Below are 23,104 nucleotides of genomic sequence, written 5' to 3' on the forward strand. Positions count from 1 at the left end.
CTCTCTGCTGCGTGTGTAAAAAGATGCACCTGTTTTGGCGGGAAAAAGTACACAGGCTCTCTGATTGGTGGATTCAAATTCAGCAGCTCCCAGGCTGACCTAGAAACTTACTTCTCTCTCCCTGTGCATTTTTTTGCTGATTTTTTCATTTAACAAGTATATTTGAGGGACCCTCAGCATGTTCAGCATTTTTTCAGCTGTCCATTTTGCTTTTCCAATTTTTCTGTTTAACTTATTACTATTGTGCTAAATCATACTGTTTCTGCTATTTCATAAGATTTGTGCTTAATATAGTATTTCTGCTTTTAATAGGATTTGTGCTTAATATAGTATTTCTGCTTTTTATAGAATTTGTGCTTAATATAGTATTTCTGCTTTTTATAGGATTTGTACCTAATATAGTATTTCTGCTTTTTATAGGATTTGTGCTTAATATAGTATTTCTGCTAAATTATAGTATTTCTGCTTTTTATAGTATTTGTGCTAAAACATAGTATTTCTACTAAATGTAGTATTTATGCTTAATCATAGTATTTCTATATATTTCTGCCAGGTCCCCAGGCAGCCAATCCTCTGTGAGGACTTAGACATTCAAATTTTCAAATCAGGGCCTGCACTTTTTCCCAGCCAATCATATATGTGTCCTGAGGCATTCAAATTTGCATATTGGGGCCTTCATGGCTTCTAAGCCAGCCAATCATATCTGAGGGCTGAGGAATTCAAATCCACAAATCAGGGCCTGCACGGCTTCCCAGGCAGCCAATCATATATGTGGCCTCAGGCATTCAAATTTGCATATTGGGGAATTCGTGGCTTCTAAGTCAACAAGTCATCCATGTCGTATATCTCTAAAAATTCACATTTTAATGATAAATTGTTAACACTGGAAGATTCCCCCATCTCTTCTGAACAAAACGGTGTAAGAATGACCGCTCTAGCCCCTACGGTTTGGAAATTATGGTCATTTGTTTGAGGGGAGTCCTCACTATGAGAAATAGGCTGCAATAATCCTGTGCCTCTCTCTGCTGCGTGTGTAAAAAGATGCACCTGTTTTGGCGGGGAAAAGTACACAGGCTCTCTGATTGGTGGATTCAAATTCAGCAGCTCCCAGGCTGACCTAGAAACTTACTTCTCTCTCCCTGTGCATTTTTATGCTGATTTTTTCATTTAACAAGTATATTTGAGGGACCCTCAGCATGTTCAGCATTTTTTCAGCTGTCCATTTTGCTTTTCCAATTTTTCTGTTTAACTTATTACTATTGTGCTAAATCATACTGTTTCTGCTATTTCATAAGATTTGTACTTAATATAGTATTTCTGCTTTTAATAGGATTTGTGCTTAATATAGTATTTCTGCTTTTTATGTGATTTGTGCTTAATATGGTATTTCTGCTAAATTATAGTATTTCTGCTTTTTATAGTATTTGTGCTAAAACATAGTATTTCTACTAAATGTAGTATTTATGCTTAATCATAGTATTTCTATATATTTCTGCCAGGTCCCCAGGCAGCCAATCCTCTGTGAGGACTGAGACATTCAAATTTTCAAATCAGGGCCTGCACGGTTTCCCAGCCAATCATATAAGTGTCCTGAGGCATTCAAATTTGCATATTGGGGCCTTCATGGCTTCTAAGCCAGCCAATCATATCTGAGGGCTGAGGAATTCAAATCCACAAATCAGGGCCTGCACAGCTTCCCAGCCAGCCAATCATATATGTGGCCTCAGGCATTCAAATTTGCATATTGGGGAATTCGTGGCTTCTAAGTCAACAAGTCATCCATGTCATATATCTCTAAAAATTCATATTTTAATGATAAATTGTCAACACTTGAAGATTCCCCCATCTCTTCTGAACAAAACGGTGCAGTGACCGTTCTAGCCCTTACGGTTAGGAAATTATAGTCATTTGTTTTGAGGGGAATCCTTAATGGATAATGTTTATATATATATATATTTGTCTTTAAAACATCTTTGCAGACTGACTGTCCTGGACTGGTTGTTGTTGTTTTTTTTTTCAGGTCTGGTGAACTCAGCTCTTTGGTGTTGGTGTTCAGGAGTAGAGCCTTCTAATAATATTTATTCAAGTTATAGATTTAAAGTTCTGCGAGTTTTTTCTGTAGCAAATAAATATTGTATAGAATATTTAAAATCACCTACATTTTTGATGTTTACAATGCCCATTGTGTGTAATACTGGAATTTCCTACTACCCGTGAACGCCTCATCTTTTACCTGACTGCCGGACATCCGCCTTTCCGCACACTTCGCTGAGTCCGCTCTGGGTGAGTGCTGCTCCTCTGCTTCTCCTCTTCTCTCCTAAATGTTTATAGTCTGTTTGTGCGATTTAACGAGTTCTTTTAGTGATTTATAAAGCCAACCGAGGTATAACTCATATTAGAGTAACACGGTGGTTGCTTTTTCTTAGTGAAACTTTGTCATTTTTGTATGTAAAAGGAGTGTTTGATGAGCTAACAACCCGATGCTAATGCCTAGCGCTCCTTTGAGCCCAGTGTGAAATGAAAATTTGACTGTGAACCACGGTTGATGTGTTGTTTTATTAATTACATTTGGTGTGTTTGTCAGTCTGTTACATAAGGTGCAGTTAGTTCTCTTCACAAATCAGTTGGTTAAAACAGCCTCATTCTTTATGCTGTAAAGTTTTTAACGAACCGCCATCTTAGATTCAGTGTCAGCTGTCGGCAAGATCAAAGGAGCCATTTTACCGCCTCTGACCGAACACGGGAGAAAAAGAGTCACGTGTGTGCAGGTCTTGTGGGTTAATTAAGACAAAGGAGGGGGGAGAAACTGAGGATTAAACATAGGCTATGTCCCCACATACACGGGTATTTTTGAAAACGGAGATTTTCCGTTTCTGTTTTAAAAAACAATCCCGTCCACACATAAATGCAGAAATGAAGGAGAACGCTGCTAGGAACATGCCAAAGCAGCAGGTGGCGCTATATTCCTAACCGTGTAGAAATGTTGGCCAATCAGAAGTCTAGAAGCCTCGGTGGGAAATGGTAAACAAAGATGGGGCATAGAAGCAGAACCGAGTCATATCTGTGGGGGGACAGTAACTGTGTGCGCATATGTAAGCATTTAAACACTGCAGAGAGAACAATTAACAGTAACCGTATTGTAGAAATGCATTTCACCGAAACAATAACGTGGCGCACAGTGTGACGTCAAAAAAGGCGCTGCGTTTTCTCCGTTTCCCTGTCCACACATAAATGCAAAAACGGAGTTTTCGAAAATATTCTGGCAAGCGTTTTTAGTTTTTCAGTGACCGAAAACGCCGTTTAAGTGTGGACGAAAGGTGCAAACGCATAGAAAAATCTCCATTTTCAAAAGTACCTGTGTACGTGTGGACATAGCCCAAGAATAATAAGAACTCCTAATATGTAGACTTTAATTTTTAAGAACTGTTTAACAAAGGCTTGTTTGTGCCAACCTAAATCTGCAGCACAGTTTAAATTCTCACTTTGTGGGAAATTAATGAAATAAACAACAGCCCACCTTCACATAAATAAAATATGGCAGTATATTATTATTAGTATGGTACATAGATATTTATTTTAAAACTACAGCATATTTACTATGATACTATGTGCAGTTGGTAATATTTTAGGAAGTAGAATTTGAATGCAGACCACCTCAAATATTAAAGCCTTAAAAATATGTCGTGCAGTTTTTCATGTATGAGTGTTTTGCAATCTTAAATGAGATGTAGACCAAAGAAAACAGAGGAGAGTTGTTGTTTGTATTCCAGCTGTAGTAAACAAAGAAGTTTAGTGAATCTTTTTGACAACAGAGAGTGATGCAGTATTGATGCTGATTTGAGTTTTCTGATCCTGTATTTTTGTTCTTTGTCTTTTGTTACACAGAGTGAAATAAAGCTTGGTTTTGCCTTTGCTGGTAAGTAAACAGTGATTGTGTAACATTTTTAGCAATTTACATACAATAGTTTGGCTTTTTGTGATATCTTGCCATTTGCTCATGGGCAAAAACACATTTAGGATTTATAAGCATTAAAGCCCCCCCACTAGATCTCTGAGTGTCCCTAAAAATGTCCCTGAAGTTTAATAGGCCATTTATGTCTAATTTTAAAGGCTTATCAAAGCATTTCTGTAGTAATTATTGTTTTTATTACACATGTTAAGGCCATTTGAGACTCTGCAATTAAATTTTGCCCTCTTTAGACTAAAGTGAGTTCATTTTGTCTGAGGTACAGTGCTGGGAAAAGTCTTTCTTCCTTGCAGATTTATTTTGTTCATGCTTTTTTGTCACATGTTTCAAATCATCTAACAGGGATGATATGAATAAATACAAAAAAGCATTTTAAAGTGATGATTTCACGTATGAAGCAGAGAAAACCAAACCAGAGCTATCTGTTCTAATGTGAGAACATGCTGGTCTCTAATACCCAGCTGTGGAAGCCCTGATACGAAGAACTACCATCAAGCATTTATAGTATCAAGTATTATTTGTGATTGTTGCACGCTTTGAAACTGTGATGTTATCATTTGATCAAGTGTGCAGTGCGAGCAAATCATTGCTTGTGGTATCTGCTGTGTTATGTAATAGCACCAAAGTATTAGAGCTTTACATTCATGAGGAATTTCTGTGGAATTGCAGATGGATAAAACGACACATCACCTTAATAAAGACAGAAATCTTTAATAAGGTGCAGAAAGAGAAGATGGGGTGTTTATAGTAAAGCTGTTGTAAACAAAGAATTTAACAGATTTTTTTTCCCACTACAGATTGTGATGCAGTATTGACTCTGATGCTGATTTCAGTTGTCTGATTCTGTATTTTTGTTCTTTTGTTACAGAGTGAAACAGAACTTCGGTTTTGCCTTTGCTGGTAAGTAAGCAGCAATTGTAACTGCAGTAATATGACATTGTCACTGTGTAACATGTTTAGCAACTTACCTAACGTAGTTTGGTTTTTGTGACATTACCATTTACTGATGGGCAAAAACAAATGGTCAGAATTTATACCTTGTAGCAGCAAAGGCCCCACACATGACCTCTGACTGTCCCTGAAGTTTAACAGGCCATTTGTGTCTGATTTTTATGTTTGAACACAAACAACTGTTTTTATACAGTTGTTCATGTTCTCCGTTTGTTTATGGATTTACCTAGCAGACATAACTATGAACGCATTTTAGGTGAGTTAGTGTAAGTGGTAGCTTAAACTAGGGCTGCTCGATTATGGCAAAAATGATAATCACGATTATTTTCACTGAAATTGAGATCACGATTATTTGACGATATTTATTTAACCCTTTAAGACCTACTATAGAACCAAGTCCACCAGAGCTTATATTATTTTTATTTATTTTTTTTACATGCTGTAGTGCCATTTGTGGGAGCATTTCAAGTTGCTATACATCAATACAACTGTTATAGCCCATATTTTAATAATATGTATGCATTAAGTCCATAGTAATTACATAAATTGCAAAAAAGTGCAATAAACTACAAAAAAAAATTTGAAAATCGCTTTTGTTTTGTTTACATATATTTCTACTTGGAGAAGTTTAAGAGGTTTATCCCTCAAAACTTTAAATACAAAAAAAGTTGCAAAAAATAGTTTCCCACCACAGGAAATTTATTTTGAGTGTCTTCATAGTTTTATTTTGGAGATACAGCAATTTTTATATACTGCAGGAAAAACAAAAAACAATCCTATGATGCAAATTTGCAAAGAAAACAGCATGTGCATCATTTCACTGTGGGAAGTGTTACGAACAGCTGATAGGAACGGCGAAGCGTGTTTCTGGAATATTATGTTTTTGTTCCTCCAAGCGCTTTTTATGCAATTTTTGCAAAGCTATATGTGGAACGAAACCGTGACCGAGGACAAGCTGATGGCATCAGATGTAAGTACAACTCCTCCGGTTTCATATGCAAAACAAATGATTGCGCTAGCTTACACGGTTCAGGTTCTACAGGGATTTAAAAATAGTTACGCAAAACGGAGCGTGCTGCTCTGACCGGCTTTAAAGGGTTAACAATGACTTTTAAAAAATAATATAAAATAGTGTGCAACACCACTGAAGTTTTTTTTTTTAAACTCTTTTCAACCAACGGCAGTCACTCTCCAAATAACTTCTGCTTAGCTTTCCGAGCTTCCCTCGGGTCCTCTTAATCAGCGGTCTCCAACCTTTTTTGAGCCACGGACCGGTTTATGCCCGACAATATTTTCACGGACCGGCCTTTAAGGTCTCGCGGATAAATGATGGAGGGGCTAATAATCGGCTCAGTCATTTTTAATGATCGTTGAAAGCCCAGATCGTAATCGTGATTAAAATTCGATTAATTGAGCAGCCTTAGCTTAAACACTTAAGAGCACCACAGTTGTTGATTTATATCTTCACTCATATTCTGCTTATGTATTACATTAAAGTCAGACCACTATAGAAGTATTTTTGCCTGAGTGAACAGAAGTGGTACGTTAAACATTTAAGCAATAATAAAAGACTAAGAGAACCAGAGTTGTGAGTAGGCAATGTTGTGTATGTTAAAGCCTGTGTGTAATTTATGTACACTAAGTTTAAATCAGTTTCTTAATAAGTTGCTTGATACAATGTGTTTGAAAATTATATATAAAAGGGAAATATTGCAAAATACAAAAAGATTCCTGCCAACAGGTACAATGGAAGGACTTTTTATTATAATTTTTAAGAAATTAATTGCAAAAATGGCGTGCCACTGTTGTTACTATAACATGTCAGAATTTACATGTATTTTAGGATTTACATATTCAGATCAGAACTAAAACCTAATGAGGTTTTCCGTTGATTCTAACAGTTGTGGTTTTTCCACACTTTATTAAGCACTGACTTGTGATAGAAAATGATGGAGCTAAAAAGCCATAATCTGTACCAACAAATATAGGTGCCTCTTCTTTGCACTTCTGTAGTATGCATGCCTTTATTACACATGTCATCGTCATGTGAGACTCTGTAACTAAAGTTTGTCCTCTTTAGACTACAGTGAGTTCATAAAGGCTTGAAGAAATTGAGGATCTTACTAGTTATTTCATGTCACAGTAAATTGGATTGTGTGTGAAGAGGTTCAACAGTGTAAGTCATTAAACAGTGATCTGATGTGTTGTTTCCTTTCTCTAGGATACTGATCTGATCGTCGCAAGTCTGGTAAGTATAGGTTTTGTCTGCAGTACAGTGCTGAGAAAGGTCTTTCTTCCTTGCAGATTTATTTTATTTATGCTTTTTTTCACATGTTTCAAATCATCTAACAAGGATGACCTGGATAAATACAAAAAGCAGTTTTAAAGTGATGATTTCATTTTTGAACCAGAACAACCTGGTCTAATGTAAAAACATATTGGTCTCTAATACCCAGCTGTGGATGCCCTGATAGCAACAATTACCATCAAGCATTTACAGTAACTGGTAATGACTGGTTTACATCACTGGTTGATTTTGGTCCACTATAATTTCAGAATTGTCTTAATTAGATCCAAACAGGACAGGCAAAAAAAGAAAAGAAAAAAGTCTTAATTAAGGCCCAATATAGGGTTTTCAAGTCATACCAAGTACCACGGTGGTTAGCACTGTTGCCGCACAGCAAGAAGGTCCTGAGTTTAATTCCAACATCAGGCCGGGGTCTTTCTGTGTGGAGTTTGCATGTTCTCCCGGTGTTTGCGTGGGTTCCCTCCGGGTACTCCGGCTTCCTCCCACCGTCCAAAGACATGCAGCTTGTGGGGATAGGTTAATTGAATAATCCAAATTGTCACTAGGTGTGTATCTGCGAATGAATGTGAGTGCGAATGGTTGTCTGTCCCTGTGTGTTGGCCCTGCGACAGACTGGCGACCTGTCCAGGGTGTACCCTGCCTCTCGCCCTATGACAGGTGGGATAGGCTCCAGTGCCCCCTGAAAAGGATAAGCGGAAGCGAATGGATGGATGGATGGATGGATGGATGGATAGGGTTTTCAAGTCATACCAAGTATCTTAATTTCATTAAAGTCCAGACTGATTCGTTTACACCAAGTGTTTTGTTTCATTCATTCAATTGGACTTGCTTGTGTGATTAAACTTAAGCCCAGGACCTGATGAGTTGATGTAGGTCCTGAAGTAGTAAAGGAACTCTGGGACATCACAGTAACAGCACCATGTTTGACTTTAATGCTGGTGTTTTTCTCTCACTATAGATGATTCAGTTTAGTGCAGTTAGTCAGCACAGCTCTTGGTTATCATCGAGATATTATTAGGCAACTTGTTGTAGCTGAACAGGCAAAAACGTCTGGGAGGGTTTCTGTTTTCTGGGGTCTCCAGATCCTTAGAAATCTCTTTGTAAACCTTTACAGAACTATATGTGTTTGTTTCACATTAGAGCAGCTCACGACTAGCAGTTTAGGGACAATTAAATATTCACATAGGGCAGGGGTCTCAAACTCCACTCTTCAAGGGCCGGTGTCCTGAAGCTTTTCCACGTGTCCCTGTTACAAAACACCTGAATAACATTTGTAGGTCATTAGTGAGAGTATAGAATTTGACTGTGTTGAAGTGGCATCCCCGAAGACTGTTCAAATTTAAGTAATTTAAGTGTTTGGAAAAATGTACTTCTAAAAGTACTTTCATTGCATCATGTTCATTCACTCATGAGCTGCTATAACATGAATCAAATTCCTGAATTACCACCTCAGCATGCAGTCACGTTCTGTAGAGTTTTGCTAATGACCTACTAATGTTATTCAGGTGTGTTGCAACAGGGACACATAGAAAAGTTTCTGGACACCAGGCCTTAACAACCAGAGTCTGAGACCACTGGTGGTAGGGCATGGTGGATTTCAAAAGCTTCTTCCCTTAAATCACTGCCTAAAAACTGCTTTTTGTAATTTGTCATAATGACTTGCAAAATATAGGTGGGATGAAAACATAAACATAAGACATTTTATAGTGGCCTGATATTTTTATCAAGGCTGTTTTTTGAAAATAATCCTGCCCTAATTTACAAAAGATGAACTGTCTGAAAGTCATGTTTGTTTGTTTGTTTGTTTGTTTGTTTGTTTAAGAAATGTGGGAATCTCCAGCAAAGATCTTACATGCACCAGCTCAGATACAGCACTCACTTCTGTTCTTTTTATCATGAAATGATCTACAAAGAAATGATCATCATACTAAATTTTGCTAATTAGGCCTTTATATCAGCTATGATAAGTTTATTATAGATTTAGTGTAGTGCTTATTGCTGTGTATCAAACATGCCCCAAATGTGACTGAAATATGTAGAAACTGCTGTGTAGAAACTAGCTGTCTCCAAATTTCTCATTTTGCCAAAATTCATACAGAGTGACCTGAAACTGTGCTGTAACCTCAGTGTGTTGGTTTTGTTGGACCATTTAATATTTACAGTAAGTTACTGTAGCAGCACGTCTTAGTTTGAGTTTATAGACTTAGTTTATTGTTTTAATAGAATGTAAAAATGTCCTTATAACAGTTCCACCATCATTTGTTAAACATTGTCATTCTGTTCAGTCCAATAATTTACTGTAGAAGTCTTTAGTATTTAAAGCCCTACATGTATTGTATTTTTGAGATTATAAGGCATAATATGTCAATAAACAAGCCTGTTTTTAAGGCAGATTAAGCCAAACAAACAGTCAGATAAGTCAAACTTTATTCAAGTCATTCACAAACAACTCTCAACACTGTTCAGTTGTAACACATAAAATACAGAACAATACACTCTTTCAGTTCATTCCTCATCCACAAATCCATCAAACTCTTCATGGGTTGATCAGTTTGAAATCTGCTTCTTAAGCATGTCTCTTAGCACGTGCCAGGTCCTTGTACACACACCATAATGTTATGTTGAAGCACCGTACGAATTACTCTACGAGGGTCCTGACTATGGTAGCCATAATGCTCTGACAATACATCAAGCAGCACAGCTTTGTAGCTTACGAAGTCTTACTAAAATATTTGACAGAATTTTGAGCGCTGTGTACCACAGAAATCCCGTTTGAGGTCAGTAAGCATAACCAGAATCGATACGCTAGGCACATTGTATGTTTTTGAGATAATGACAGGATTTTAGGTATGCCATATAGTCTGAAGAATATGGTAAATCCAAGCATGTTGGAAATATGACTAATTCCATGCCTTTTGTGTCTTACAGGTGACCTGCTGCAGAAGATCCTCTCTCTCTCTCTATCATTATAAGCAATTCTGTCTATCCTATCACTCTCCCAACTCTATCTAATTTGAAAGCCATTCTATCTTGTATCCCTCTATCCCTACTGCTCTATCTAATTTGAAAGCCATTCTATCTTGTATCCCTCTATCCCTACTGCTCTATCTAATTTGAAAGCCATTCTATCTTGTATCCCTCTATCCCTACCGCTCTATCTAATTTGAAAGCCATTCCATCTTGTATCCCTCTATCTCTACTGCTCTATCTAATTTGAGAATCCAAGTTTTGAGAATCCTTTCAGAATCCAATTTTCAGAAATCCAAGTTACCAGAACTTGATCTATCTGTTACAGAATTCTGAGAGATCTCTGCTCTCACTGCTCTTTCTTTCCTGTCATTAAGCTCTCTCACATTCAGTCATTTTGCTTTAAATTACAAGTTGAATATACAGTAGTAGAATTACAGTACAGTAGAATTTATAGTAGAAACTACTTACACAGCCCTACATTTGTCATTTTAATTTTGCATTAGACTTTAGTTTGGACTGCTAGTTTGGCTTACTTTGATCAATTGTATAAAATATCACCTTTTTATAAGTTTATTTGTAATAAGATAATCTGGTTATTTTGTAATACATACATTCAGATAAATAATAAATCAGATCCAGTCTGTTAGTCTGTTTCATTGGCTATAACATTTGACTGCAAGTTTATAGTATTATTATTTAAGGACAAACCCATTTTGTCACTCAGTGTAAGTATTCAGTCAGTATTGTCATCGAGAAGTGCCTGAGGACCCAGACTTCCTGTTTCCTGACTGCTGCAGAACATCCAGCTGAAGAAACCCCGTTTCTAAAAGAGCTACAATAAAACGGACCAAATTGTTTCCAGAGAACTTTGAATTTCCTTTATTTTGAGTTTGGAGTACAAATCAGCTTTTTAACATCTATTCATATATTCATAAAAACATTTTATAGTATAATAGTACATTTCTCAGATTTAACAGTAACTTAAGGAGTTATAAGTTTTTCTGTTTCAAGGTTCAGTTTTGTTTATATTTGTGTATAAACACATATAAGCTCCAGATTGTACTTCAGCAAAATGCCAAGAAAAAGTCAAAGGTCGCAGTCCCAGAAGCTTAGATGGCAAAAGCAGAAAGAACAGGTGAATGTTTCTCAGAGCAGTGAGCAGGTAAAGGTGTGTGTTTCAGCTTTTCCCAGCACAGAAGTGCAGAGCAGTGTTCAGACAGCCACAGTGTCTTATGCAGATGTGGTAAAGAGAAGTGTTCCCTCAGTGTCTGTCCCAGAGCCTGAAGTTGTGCAGGTAATCCAGACTGAACCCCAGCTAACTGTACAAACACAGCATGATGGAGAGACAGCCACAGTGTCTTATGCAGATGTGGTAAAGAAAGGTGTTCCCTCAGTGTCTGTCCCAGAGCCTGAAGTTATGCAGGTAATCCAGACTAAACCCCAGCTAACTGTACAAACACAGCATGATGGAGAGACAGCCACAGTGTCTTATGCAGATGTGGTAAAGAGAAGTGTTCCCTCAGTGTCTGTCCCAGAGCCTGAAGTTATGCAGGTAATCCAGACTGAACCCCAGCTAACTGTACAAACACAGCATGATGGACAAGCTCCAGGACAGTCTCATGTACAGGTTACAAACAGTGAAAGTCCACGAGTGAGTAGCGTCTGTGCTTCCCGAAGCCAGGCTTCTCCTAGGTATGGAAAGTACCGGAATCAGCAATGCATGGCTAACAGTTTGGTTTTCCTGTCATTCTTACACGAGGATGAATTTATTACCAGAGCAGATCTAAACCGTGTGTTGGACAAAGGCCATGCCGTCTATTCAGATGCCAGACTGAGGTTTGTGAACAGTGTGTTTCTAGCCTGCGATGAACTTCCCTCAGTTGTTACCAGCCGCACACACGAGTATCAAGTCGACATGTCTCAGTTTGCTCATTACGGCACATTTGATGGTACAGATCACTTTCCGAGCCTTGAACAGGGATTACAGCGTTTGGCTTCAGAGTTTCGCTATGCTTTGCTAGTCATGGGAGGAACAGTCATCGCTGTTAGCAGGCTGACTTCAGGTGAATATGCATATTTTGACCCTCACCCACGTAAGTCTACTGGTATGCCATTGTCGCTAAGTGTAAGTGGTGGAACTGCAGTTATGTTGAAATTCACACGTCTTAATGACATGATTGACAGGATCAAACGTTTGTACAGAATGTTCAGCATCGCACCAAGCTGTACTTATGAACTACAGCCCATCGAGTTTCACAGTGAAAACGCTGCTGACCAAAGAGATGCTAATCAAACCACCGAATACAGACAAACAGCTACAAGTGCACCAGCACCAGCTTTAAATGAACGTGTTCATGAATTAAACTCCGAAATATACACTGAGCAGACACGGAAACCTGTGGCCAAAGATTTAACCAGTGAAGTAATGTCATCCAGAGTTGATTCTTCAAATGAGACAGCTGCTCCCGGAAAAAAACATCCTTCTGATTATTTTGAAAAGAAAACCTCTGCATCTTCTGTGAGAGAAACTCCGGTAACACCAGATTCTGTTCCTCAGAATGATTCAAACAGTGCCTCCAGTTCAACTAAGATAACAGAGGATCTCTCAGATAAACTGCTGAAACGTAATAAACAGGAAAGGCAAAAAATGAGGAGAAGATTATTAGCCCAACAAAAGCTACCACAACGAAAGGAAAATCAGAAGACGAAAGAAAGGCAGATGTACAGGTTTGATGAAAGCTTCAAGACAAAGAAAAAAAACTCAACTAAGAAGTGTAATGATCCTGATCACAGACATAAAAGGAGTCTGTACAAAAATGAGCTGTATAAATTAAATGCTACCTATAAGGAGAAACACAGAGAACATTTGAGAAAGATGTATAGAGAAAGTGCTAAAATTAGAGAGAGAAAAAGAGAACGTGTCATAAGGACATATAGAGACAATCCCCTATTCAGAGATAAGCAGAAGGAACGTATAACAAGAACGTATAGAGAGTCTCCTATATTCAGAGAAAAGCAGAAGGAACGTATAACAAGAACATATAGAGAGTCTACCATATTCAGAGAAAAGCAGAAGGAACGTGTAACAAGAACATATAGAGAGTCTCCTATATTCAGAGAAAAGCAGAAGGAACGTATAACAAGAACATATAGAGAGTCTCCTATATTCAGAGAAAAGCAGAAGGAACGTGTAACAAGAACATATAGAGAGTCTCCCATATTCAGAGAAAAGCAGAAGGAACGTGTAACAAGAACATATAGAGAGTCTCCCATATTCAGAGAAAAGCAGAAGGAACGTGTAACAAGAACATATAGAGAGTCTCCCATATTCAGAGATAAGCAGAAGGAACGTATAAGAAGAATATACAGAACTTGTGCTGAATTCAGAGAAAAACATAAAGCTTACATGAGGTCATATGTATATAACCTATATAAAGGAAGTGAAGAATTTAAAAAGAAAAAACTATCTTACATGACTAAGCGTTATGGAGAAGAGAGACGATTTCAGCAACAACACAAGGACAATATGAGAGAACGAATGAGAGTAAAATATTGGAACGGTTTTTCTTTCAGACAGATGCATAATATCAGATGTGCAATGAATATAAAACGGAAATATCGCCAGATGCATCGACCAGCTGAGACTTTACAGTGTCATCCAGAGAACACTTTAATGAATGAGGCCATATCTTGTTTCAGATCAAACATTAAGTCAGCACCATCTTATGTTTGTACTGTTTGTCTAAAAGCTTCTTTTCCTAATCAGGTGAAAATCTGCAAAAGACAAAATTACTCAAAACACCAGACTGTAGCTCATCAGTGTCTAACTGGTAAATATGTTCATGTGTGTGATGAAGCATGTCATGATCACTGCAGCTTTCCTGTTGAGAGAAAAAAAGAGTATATCTGTCACACATGTCACAGTTCCCTCAAAAGTGGATGCATGCCCAGGCTTGCTGCTGTTAATGGTTTAGAACTGCAGGATATTCCAGCTGAACTTTGTGATCTCAACATTCTGGAGAGACATCTGATTGCCAAATGCATACCATTTGCTAAGATTATTCCTCTTCCAAAGGGGAGACAGAGACTCATACGTGGTAATGTGGTATGTGTACCATCTGAGGTCCAACAAACAGTTGACAGTTTACCGAGGATCAGAAGCCAATCACAGATCATGAGGGTGAAATTGAAAAGACGACTGTGCTACAAAGGCCATCAGCTGTTCCAGACTGTCACCTGGTCTAAACTCATTCAAGCTCTGCGTAAACTGAAACAAATTCATCCACAGTACACAGATATTGTTATCAGAGATGATGCATTGCTTTGTGATCCAACGTTACCTGATGATGACAGCAGTGATGAAGCCAGCATGGCAAGTGATGATTATAATGAAGCAGATTTAATGGAAATTGACAACTATGAAAAAGATGCCCTTTTGTGTGAAAGTGAGTCTCAAAGTGACCAAGATATTAATATGCAATCCTGTGATGAACAACCAGAGGAACAAAATCCAGATGAACCAGAAAGTGATTTGAGCAATGGAGGTTTTGCTCTAGAAAGTTGTCTGCAGCCTGTAGACATTTCAGAAGAGATTCTCTGTTTCACTGATAACACATATTGTGTGGCTCCTGCAGAAAGAAACAATCCTGTTAGCTTCTTCAGAACTCCTCATTTGGAAGCCATGGCATTTCCTGTGCAGTTTCCTACTGGTCAGAATACACTGGATGAAAAGAGACGTCTCAAGCTCACACCAAGTGCTTACTTCAAGTCAAGGCTTTTCAACATTGATGCAAGATTTGCTAAAGACACAAATTACTTGTTTTTCTCACAGTTTGTCACTGAAATACATTTGGCTAATTCCAGCATGACAATACAGCTAAGGAAAGGTAAAACTATGACCAAAGATGGACGCAAAATCACATCAGGAATGTTACAAAGTAAGACAGAAGTAGAGAAGCTGGTAAGAAATAAAGATGCAATCAGATTTATGCAGCCACTCAGAGGAACTCCAGCTTACTGGCAGAAAACTACCAGAGATCTATTCAGCATGGTTCGCCAAATAGGAACACCTCAGTTCTTTGTCACTTTCTCTGCTGCTGAGATGAGATGGCCTGAAGTGATTCAAGCAATAAAGAGACAGCAAGGTGAAGAGGTTGATTTTGAAGCCCTGGACTGGTCAGAAAAGTGTGAAATTCTAAGATCAAATCCAGTAACCACCATGCGAATGTTTGATAAACGTGTTGAGGCTTTGTTCAGAGATTTGCTTTTTTCTCCTGCACAGCCCCTTGGTGAGATCATTGATTACTTTTACAGAGTTGAGTTCCAGCACAGAGGTAGTCCACATATACACATGTTGCTGTGGATTCGAGAAAAGGTAGAAGCAGATGTGGATGATGACCAAACTGTCTGTGACTTTGTGGACAGATACATCTCAGCTCAACTCCCTGATCCAGAAAAACAACCTGAACTGCACAAAAAAGTCACTGAGCTACAAAAGCACAGCAAAAACCACACAAAGACATGCTTTAAGAGTGTGAACTCTGGTTGTAGATTTGGGTTTCCCAAACCACCAGCCACAAGAACAATGATTGTGAGACAGGATGAGGATTCAGACACTGAAGCTGCAAAAGCCAAACTCAGACCTTTGTTGAACCTGCTGAAGGAACCTGAAGCTGCTTCCCTCACCATAGAGCAGATTCTGTCACGATGCAACTTAACAATGAATGAGTATGAACAATGCCTCCAAGACATAAACAAGAAAACAGCTCTGATTCTGAAACGTGACCCAAATGAGTGTTGGATCAACAATTACAACCCAGACCTGCTTGAAGCCTGGAACTCTAATTTAGATGTCTCATTCATTTTGAATGCCTATTCATGTATAGAATACCTCTGTAAATATATAACAAAGAAAGAATCTGGCCTCTCTGAATACCTGAAGACAGTTATTGACAACTCTGATAAGAACACCGTCAATGAATGTGATGAAATGAGAGCTGTGATGCAAGCTTACTCAAAAAAGAGAGAGATCAGCGCACAGGAGTGTGTGACTCGAGTCTGTGGCCTAAAAATGAAAAAATGTTCCCGCAGTGTTGTATTTGTACCAACAGATGATAACCCAGTAAAAATGAGTCGGCCCATGAGCTTCCTGGAAAGCACAACACACGACAGTTGTAATATTTGGATGACAAGTTTGAGTGATAAATACAAATGCAGACCTGAGACCCCAGAATATGAGGAAATGTCACTGGCTGATTTTGCTGCCTTGTGCAGGTTGGTGAGTGGTCCAAATGAAGGAAAAGATGTGCTTCCTCTTCTAAACCAGCTTGGATTTGTACAAAGGCGAAAGAATGATAAACCAGCTATAATCAGATATTACCACTGTTCACAGGAAAAAGATCCTGAGCAATATTATGGTCGACTGTTGAGACTTTACCTTCCACACAGATCAGAGCAGGAACTGAAACCACAAGGGTTCCAAACCTATCAGTCCTTCTACAACTCAGGTTTTGTACGAATTCCATGTTCAGACCACAGTGAGTCTGTGAAACGGATTGTGAAAAGAAATAAAGACAAGTATGAGAAGAACTCTGAGGATATTGAGAGTGCACTGGAAGAGTTTGAACAAAATAGGGATGTTGTGATTGATGAATGGTGTAATCTTGCTCCTGAATCTGAAGTTGTGAGGCTGCAATGCGATGAGAATCTTCCTGAGAGACATTCTGATGATGAGAACGAACAGGAGAATGTTCCCGACTACAGTCGTCAGTCTGATGCTGTAACAAAGATCAGAGCCGTCAGAGAACAACCTGCAGTAGATCCAGCCGTGGTACGTGTAATGTATCAGAATCTGAACCAGAAGCAGGCCTGCGTGTTCTATGCCATAAGAGACTGGTGTATTCAGCGAGTTTGTGGTTTGAACCCAGATCCATTTTTCTTCTATATCAACGGTGGTGCAGGAACTGGAAAGTCACATCTGATTAAGTGTATTCATTCTGAAGCATCAAAGATCCTGAGCAGACTGCCTGCTAATGCAGAAGAAGCTGACATATCAAATCCAACTGTTTTACTGACTTCATTTACCGGTACAGCAGCTTTTTCTATCAGTGGCTCTACGTTACATTCTCTACTGAAACTACCCAGGAGTCTGAAACCACCCATTCAAGGACTTGGTAACCAACTGGATGAAGTCAGATCTGAGCTGATGAATGCTGAAATTATTGTTATTGATGAGATTTCAATGGTTTCAAAACCCCTTTTTGCCTATGTGGATGCAAGACTGAAACAAATCAAAGGCACTCAGAGACCTTTTGGTGGAATGTCAGTTTTAGCTGTTGGAGATTTTTACCAGCTGCCACCAGTGCGACAGTCTAAACCTCTCTGTGTTTACGATCCAGAACAGATTGACCTATGGCAGGAACATTTTCAGATGATCACTCTAACCGAGATCATGCGTCAGAAAGATGATGTGGCCTTTGCAGAGATGCTGAACAGGATTAGAGTCAAAGAAAAGACAGATGAGCTTTCTCAGTGCGACAGAGATTTGTTGTCACAGGCTGTGACTGCACCAGAAGAATGTCCAACTGAGGTCTTACACATTTATGCCACCAACAAGAATGTGGAATCCCATAACATAGATACCCTGAAGAAGCTTCATTCAAACATCATAATAATCAATGCAGACGATTTCCAGAAGGATAAATGTACAGGCAGAATGGAACGAAGAGACAAACCATTTACAGGTGGGCGAAATGATTTACCTGACACTCTGAATGTTGCTGAAGGAGCTCGAGTCATGCTGACCAGAAACTTGGACACACTAAACGGTTTAGTCAACGGTGCTTTTGGTATACTGGTAAAGGTGGTGAGATCTGAAAATGATGGACACATAATTAAACTGGGGCTCAGGATGGACAACCGGCAGCCTATGAGACACAACCGCAGTGCTAATGCAGCATCTGATGATCTTGTTTACATTGAGAGAGCAGAGGAGAGTCTGAAGTTTAAAGGAGCAGTACGCAGACAGTTTCCTGTAAAGCTAGCATTCGCCTGCACAATTCACAAAACTCAGGGTCTTACAACACAGACAGCTGTAGTTTCAATGAAGAACATTTTTGAACCAGGTATGGCTTACGTTGCTCTCAGCAGGGTGACGTCTCTCAGTGGACTCTATTTGCAGGACTTGGATGAGAAAAAGATTTACGCCAATCCCGAGGTAACTGCAGCGCTCCAAACCATGAGACAAGCCAGTGTTGAGGAAATGATGCCTCTTCTTCAGGTCAGAGAAACAGCCAGCAGACTTGACACTCTTACACTGATCCATCACAATACAGAGGGTTTGCCATCTCACATCAGTGACATCAAGAGTCATCATGAAATGTGTTTAGCAGATGTTTTGTGTCTCACTGAGTCTCACCTTCAAGGCTCCTTTGTTGCAGACAGTCTTCATTTGGATGGCTACACCATGTTCAAACGCAACAGACATGTGTCCTACACAAACTTTCCTCACATGGCCAGCAGAAGTGGTGGGGGAGTTGTTGTGTATTTGAGGAATCATTTTCAGGTTCAGGTAAAACAGTATCTGCATAATGTCACTGATCTTGAGTTTTTAGTGTTGAAGGTTCAGGCTCCATTCCCTGCACTCATTGCTGTTGTGTACAGACCCCCTGACTACAGTTTGACACCATTCATGCAAAACCTGGTAAGTCTTTTAGATTCACTTGAAATAATGGACTGTCACCCAATAATTGTGTGTGGAGATTTTAATGAGAACCAGTTGCAGAGTGGAAGAAAACAGATTCTGGAGCAGTTTCAGTCGAGAGGGTATTCACAGCTGATCACTTCTGCCACTACAGACAAGAACACCCTGCTTGACCTCATTTTTATTTCTCAGCCACAGAAATGTCTGTATTCAGGTGTTCTGAGATCATATTACAGTTACCACAACCCTGTCTTTTGTGTCCTGTCCTCGAGCCAATCATGAAGTCGTCTGGTGAGTTTTGAAACAATTACAGATCATGTTTGTTACAGAGTTTACTGATTGTAGAGCATGAAAAAGATTTTTCATTGAAAAAAGGGTCTTCCCTACTCTGTCTGTCAGAAGACCCTTTCTTATTGCAATGTTATTAATCATTTCACCAAATCATTGCTGAACTTCATGCAGAGCAGAGAACATCTGCTATCATGCACCTCTGATCTGAAATGTGCTGCAACATTTGATAAACCAACATCATGTTTTAAATGACTAAATCTTTTTACTATGACGTATGTAGCTCAACAAACGAGATCTTCCCCTCCAAGGGCTTTAAAATATGAAATAGTAAATAAATAAATCCCAGATAAATGCAGGTATTTATTATGATGACATACACGAATAAATACAGACAATTATATTTTCTTGATTATAGTAGATTTTGTAGAATCAAAAGTTTTTGTGATGAATGAGTTTTTGCTTATCATGTTTTACAGGTAAAAAATGTCAAAAGTTTTAAACTATCTTTAGGCTACCAGAGATGTCTATAATGATACATTATGTAGAGAAAAACATTAGTACAGCTTACAGAATATGTATAAAAACTGATTTAGAAGTAAATGGATAGTTTTCTGAAAGTTCCCGACTACAGTTTAACACCACCCACCCAGCTCAGCCCCCAAGTGTCTATGTAATGCTGGTATGGTGTGTGAGTTTGACTTGGCCTTTATCCGGGTGGGTTTGGGTTTGGGTGGATAAAGGCCAAGTCAGAATGCTCTGAGCAGCTGGAAAAAGCTGCTAATAAACAAAGACATCAGAAAGTGTGGGCTTTAGGTGTAGCCCCCGCTTTCTGATGCACTAATTAAACTTAGTAACCGACACCCCATACCAGCATTACATAGACACTTGGGGGCTGAGCTGGGTGGGTGGTGTTATAAGCACGTGTTTTGTTAGATATATTTTTTCAGATAGGGCACAGTCTCCTTTGTGGGAAAACCTTCAAACTTCACCATCCTCAGCTGAAACAACAACATCTTAACACCATCTTCATGAACTGCTGAGCCAAACCTGATCCATCAGTGCTGGACTGCACAGATAACTACATGCCACAAGGAGACTGCTGTGTTATGAACTGCCATACCAGTGTGTCTTCAATGGAGAAGATGACACACCCATCACCTGACCTCCTGCCTGATCTGGAGACCATCATCATGCTGCCACACTACAACCTCTGAGACCATCAATGATGACTCCTACTGAGGAAACTGTATTTCCTGTCAGAGATGCTCAGTGATCCTCAGAGCAGAGAGAGGTATGATTCTTTATCTTTGATAAAAAATGTCAGTGTTTTTAATTCAATTAATTAATTAAAATCCTGTTTATTGAATAAACAATTCCACACTCAAATGATTATACTTGTTGACACTTTTTGAGTTTTAATTGACATTATGGATTACAAATCTATGCTTTTTCTACTCTGTCTCTCTGTGCAGGTATTGCTGTCTTCTGAGTTCTTCAGTGTCCCAACTGAGACATTCAAACCTCATTGCAGAGCTCATGTCTTTCCTCACCATCATGTAAGTGTGAGATTGCTCTGGATTCTGGTTATGTGGCCCGCAGCACCTATAAGGTATTTCAATATTGTTCATTGTATAACTTATTTGTAGTTTTTAGGCCTTAACACAAATAAAATGTTCCTTTTTCTGTATTTTTTAGAACAAGCTCGTCCAGTGTGCCTGCATTCCAGCTTCACAGAAAAGAACATCAGACACCAGCGAGGGAGGATAAGAAAGACAGACACAACAACATTGTCATCCCCTATGTGGCCGGTGTATCAGAAAAACTCAGGAGAGTTTTCTCCAAATACGACATCCCAGTGTACTTCAGACCCAGCAAAACACTCAGACAGAAACTGGTTCACCTGAAAGACAAAACTCCTAAACACAAACTTAACAATGTGGTGTATGCTGTACAGTGCAGCGAGGAATGCCCAGACTTCTACATCGAAGAGACCAAACAGCCACTTCACCAGCGCATGGCACAACACAGAAGAGCCACCTCCACAGGACAAGACTCAGCAGTTCATCTGCATCTAAAGGACAAAGGTCACTCTTTGAGGATGCCAATGTTCACATTTTGGATAGATGGAGGAGTGAAAGAAGCCATTTACGTACACTGTGAGCGACCATCTTTGAACAGAGGCGGTGGTTTACAACACCAACTGTCTGCCATCTATAATCCAGTTTTGAGTTCCCTCCCCAGACACTGTAACGTCCACTCACATCCTGGGAGTGGGCGTGGGTGATTTCCTGACCTCAGGAAATCACATGATAGGGTGGGGCCAGGTTTCACAATGAGCTCACCCAAAACCCTGGCTGATTGGGACCCACACCCACTTTCACACCTTGGCTCATGTGATTAGGTAGAGGATCATCAGGGGGTTCTTTGTCCCTGTTTGTGGAGAAACTCACATTGGGTTTAAATCTGGGACTCTCCACCATTGACCCTTAGAACTGAAGAAGCTTCTCGGATGAGAGGTGAAACGTCTTCAAGAAACTCAAAGAAGTCCAGACGCTTTTCTTTCCAAGCTCCTTAGACTTCACTTGTGTTAATTACATTTTATTTGTTGTTGTTTTCTTTTAGATTTATATGCAGTGATTGGATGTGGTGGAGCTTTGTTAACCGCGTGGAAAACATCTGTTTGTGATGATATTTACAATGAGGCTTTAAGGTGATAGTTTCCATGTAATTTCAATCCTTTTACTAAGCAAAAACATGTTTGCAATTAACATATTTTTTCAGTTTTGTCTTTTGGATTTATGGTTAACATTCCTCTGTGACAGCAAATACTAAACTGGTCCAAGTAACCAGCATATCATTGGTCAAAGGCAAAAAGGACCACATGTCACACTAGCAATGAATTTGTGACTGTGTTTGTGTTAGTATAGAGTAGGTCTAACAGTGGTTTTCCACATCTGCTCTAATATATATAGATAATGGGTCAGACATATAAAGTCATTTTGAAAAGTTCATAAAGGTCATTTATATGTGTTCCTCTTTATCATTTTATATCAGGTCACACAGCTGACTTGAGTTTTGATCAGAGTAGAACCATAACATTCATGCTAATGGTTCTACTGTTTACAGTTACTTTATGATGGATTTCACCCTGGTCACAGCACTATGTGAAAAGCTGTTAGAGGTAAAGTTAAGCCAATTAATACCTCATCATAAGTCACTCTCTAATGCAGGGCAGTGATTATTATTCACTGTAATTTATTCCACAACAATGTTCTTTATTTGATTCTTTAAATATGCACATCGATTGTTTGGCTGTGTGACTCTCCACACCTGAAATATATCACAATGTGGACTTCATTTCGACAGTATTTTGTAGATTGGTACCATATTTATCATCAAATCATCTTGTGCATTTATTAACAAAATGTTGTTTGTTTTTGTTTTTTTGTTTGTTTGTTTGTTTGGGGTTTTTTTGTTGCCATTTTTACATTTCACCAACTGTGTAAATTCTGCAATTTTACTTTGGTTTTGTTTCACATCAGTTTATCTGCTGGCTGGTAATCCTGTCTTCCTTCTCTCACCCCAACCGGTCGCAGCAGATGGCCGCCCCTCCCTGAGCCTGGTTCTGCTGGAGGTTTCTTCCTGTTAAAAGGGAGTTTTTCCTTCCCACTGTCGCCAAAGTGCTTGCTCATAGGGGGTCATATGATTGTTGGGTTTTTCTCTGTATCTATGAAGCGCCTTAAGGCGACTTTTGTTGTGAATTGGCGCTATATAAATTTAATTGAATTGGTTTTCTTCCTTTTCTAATGTTTCTGGTCATTTTTCACAGTTAAACAAGTAACTTTGAGGTTACTTCATCATTTTTAGCTTTTATCTGTTTACAGTTTTTTCCTAATAATTACATTTCTGCAAAATT

General features: G+C 38.9%; 2 protein-coding genes across 2 annotated transcripts; both read left to right on the forward strand.

Annotated features, from left to right (window-relative positions):
* Nucleotides 1-2,013: 2,013 nt before the first annotated feature.
* Nucleotides 2,014-13,966, forward strand: LOC145423435 (uncharacterized). Its single transcript, XM_080295880.1, has 6 exons — nucleotides 2,014-2,283; nucleotides 3,886-3,916; nucleotides 4,836-4,867; nucleotides 7,140-7,166; nucleotides 10,155-12,836; nucleotides 13,963-13,966. The coding sequence occupies exons 5-6, from the start codon at nucleotides 11,269-11,271 to the stop codon at nucleotides 13,964-13,966; spliced, it is 1,572 nt and encodes a 523-aa protein (XP_080152006.1). The 5' UTR covers nucleotides 2,014-2,283; nucleotides 3,886-3,916; nucleotides 4,836-4,867; nucleotides 7,140-7,166; nucleotides 10,155-11,268.
* LOC145422309 (uncharacterized) lies at nucleotides 13,918-18,745 on the forward strand. Its single transcript, XM_080293521.1, has 2 exons — nucleotides 13,918-18,474; nucleotides 18,635-18,745. The coding sequence occupies exons 1-2, from the start codon at nucleotides 14,140-14,142 to the stop codon at nucleotides 18,743-18,745; spliced, it is 4,446 nt and encodes a 1,481-aa protein (XP_080149647.1). The 5' UTR covers nucleotides 13,918-14,139.
* The last annotated feature ends 4,359 nt before the right edge of the window (nucleotides 18,746-23,104 follow it).

Source organism: Astatotilapia calliptera, chromosome 3, assembly GCF_964374335.1.
Source record: "Astatotilapia calliptera chromosome 3, fAstCal68.1, whole genome shotgun sequence".
Lineage (NCBI taxonomy): Eukaryota > Metazoa > Chordata > Actinopteri > Cichliformes > Cichlidae > Astatotilapia > Astatotilapia calliptera.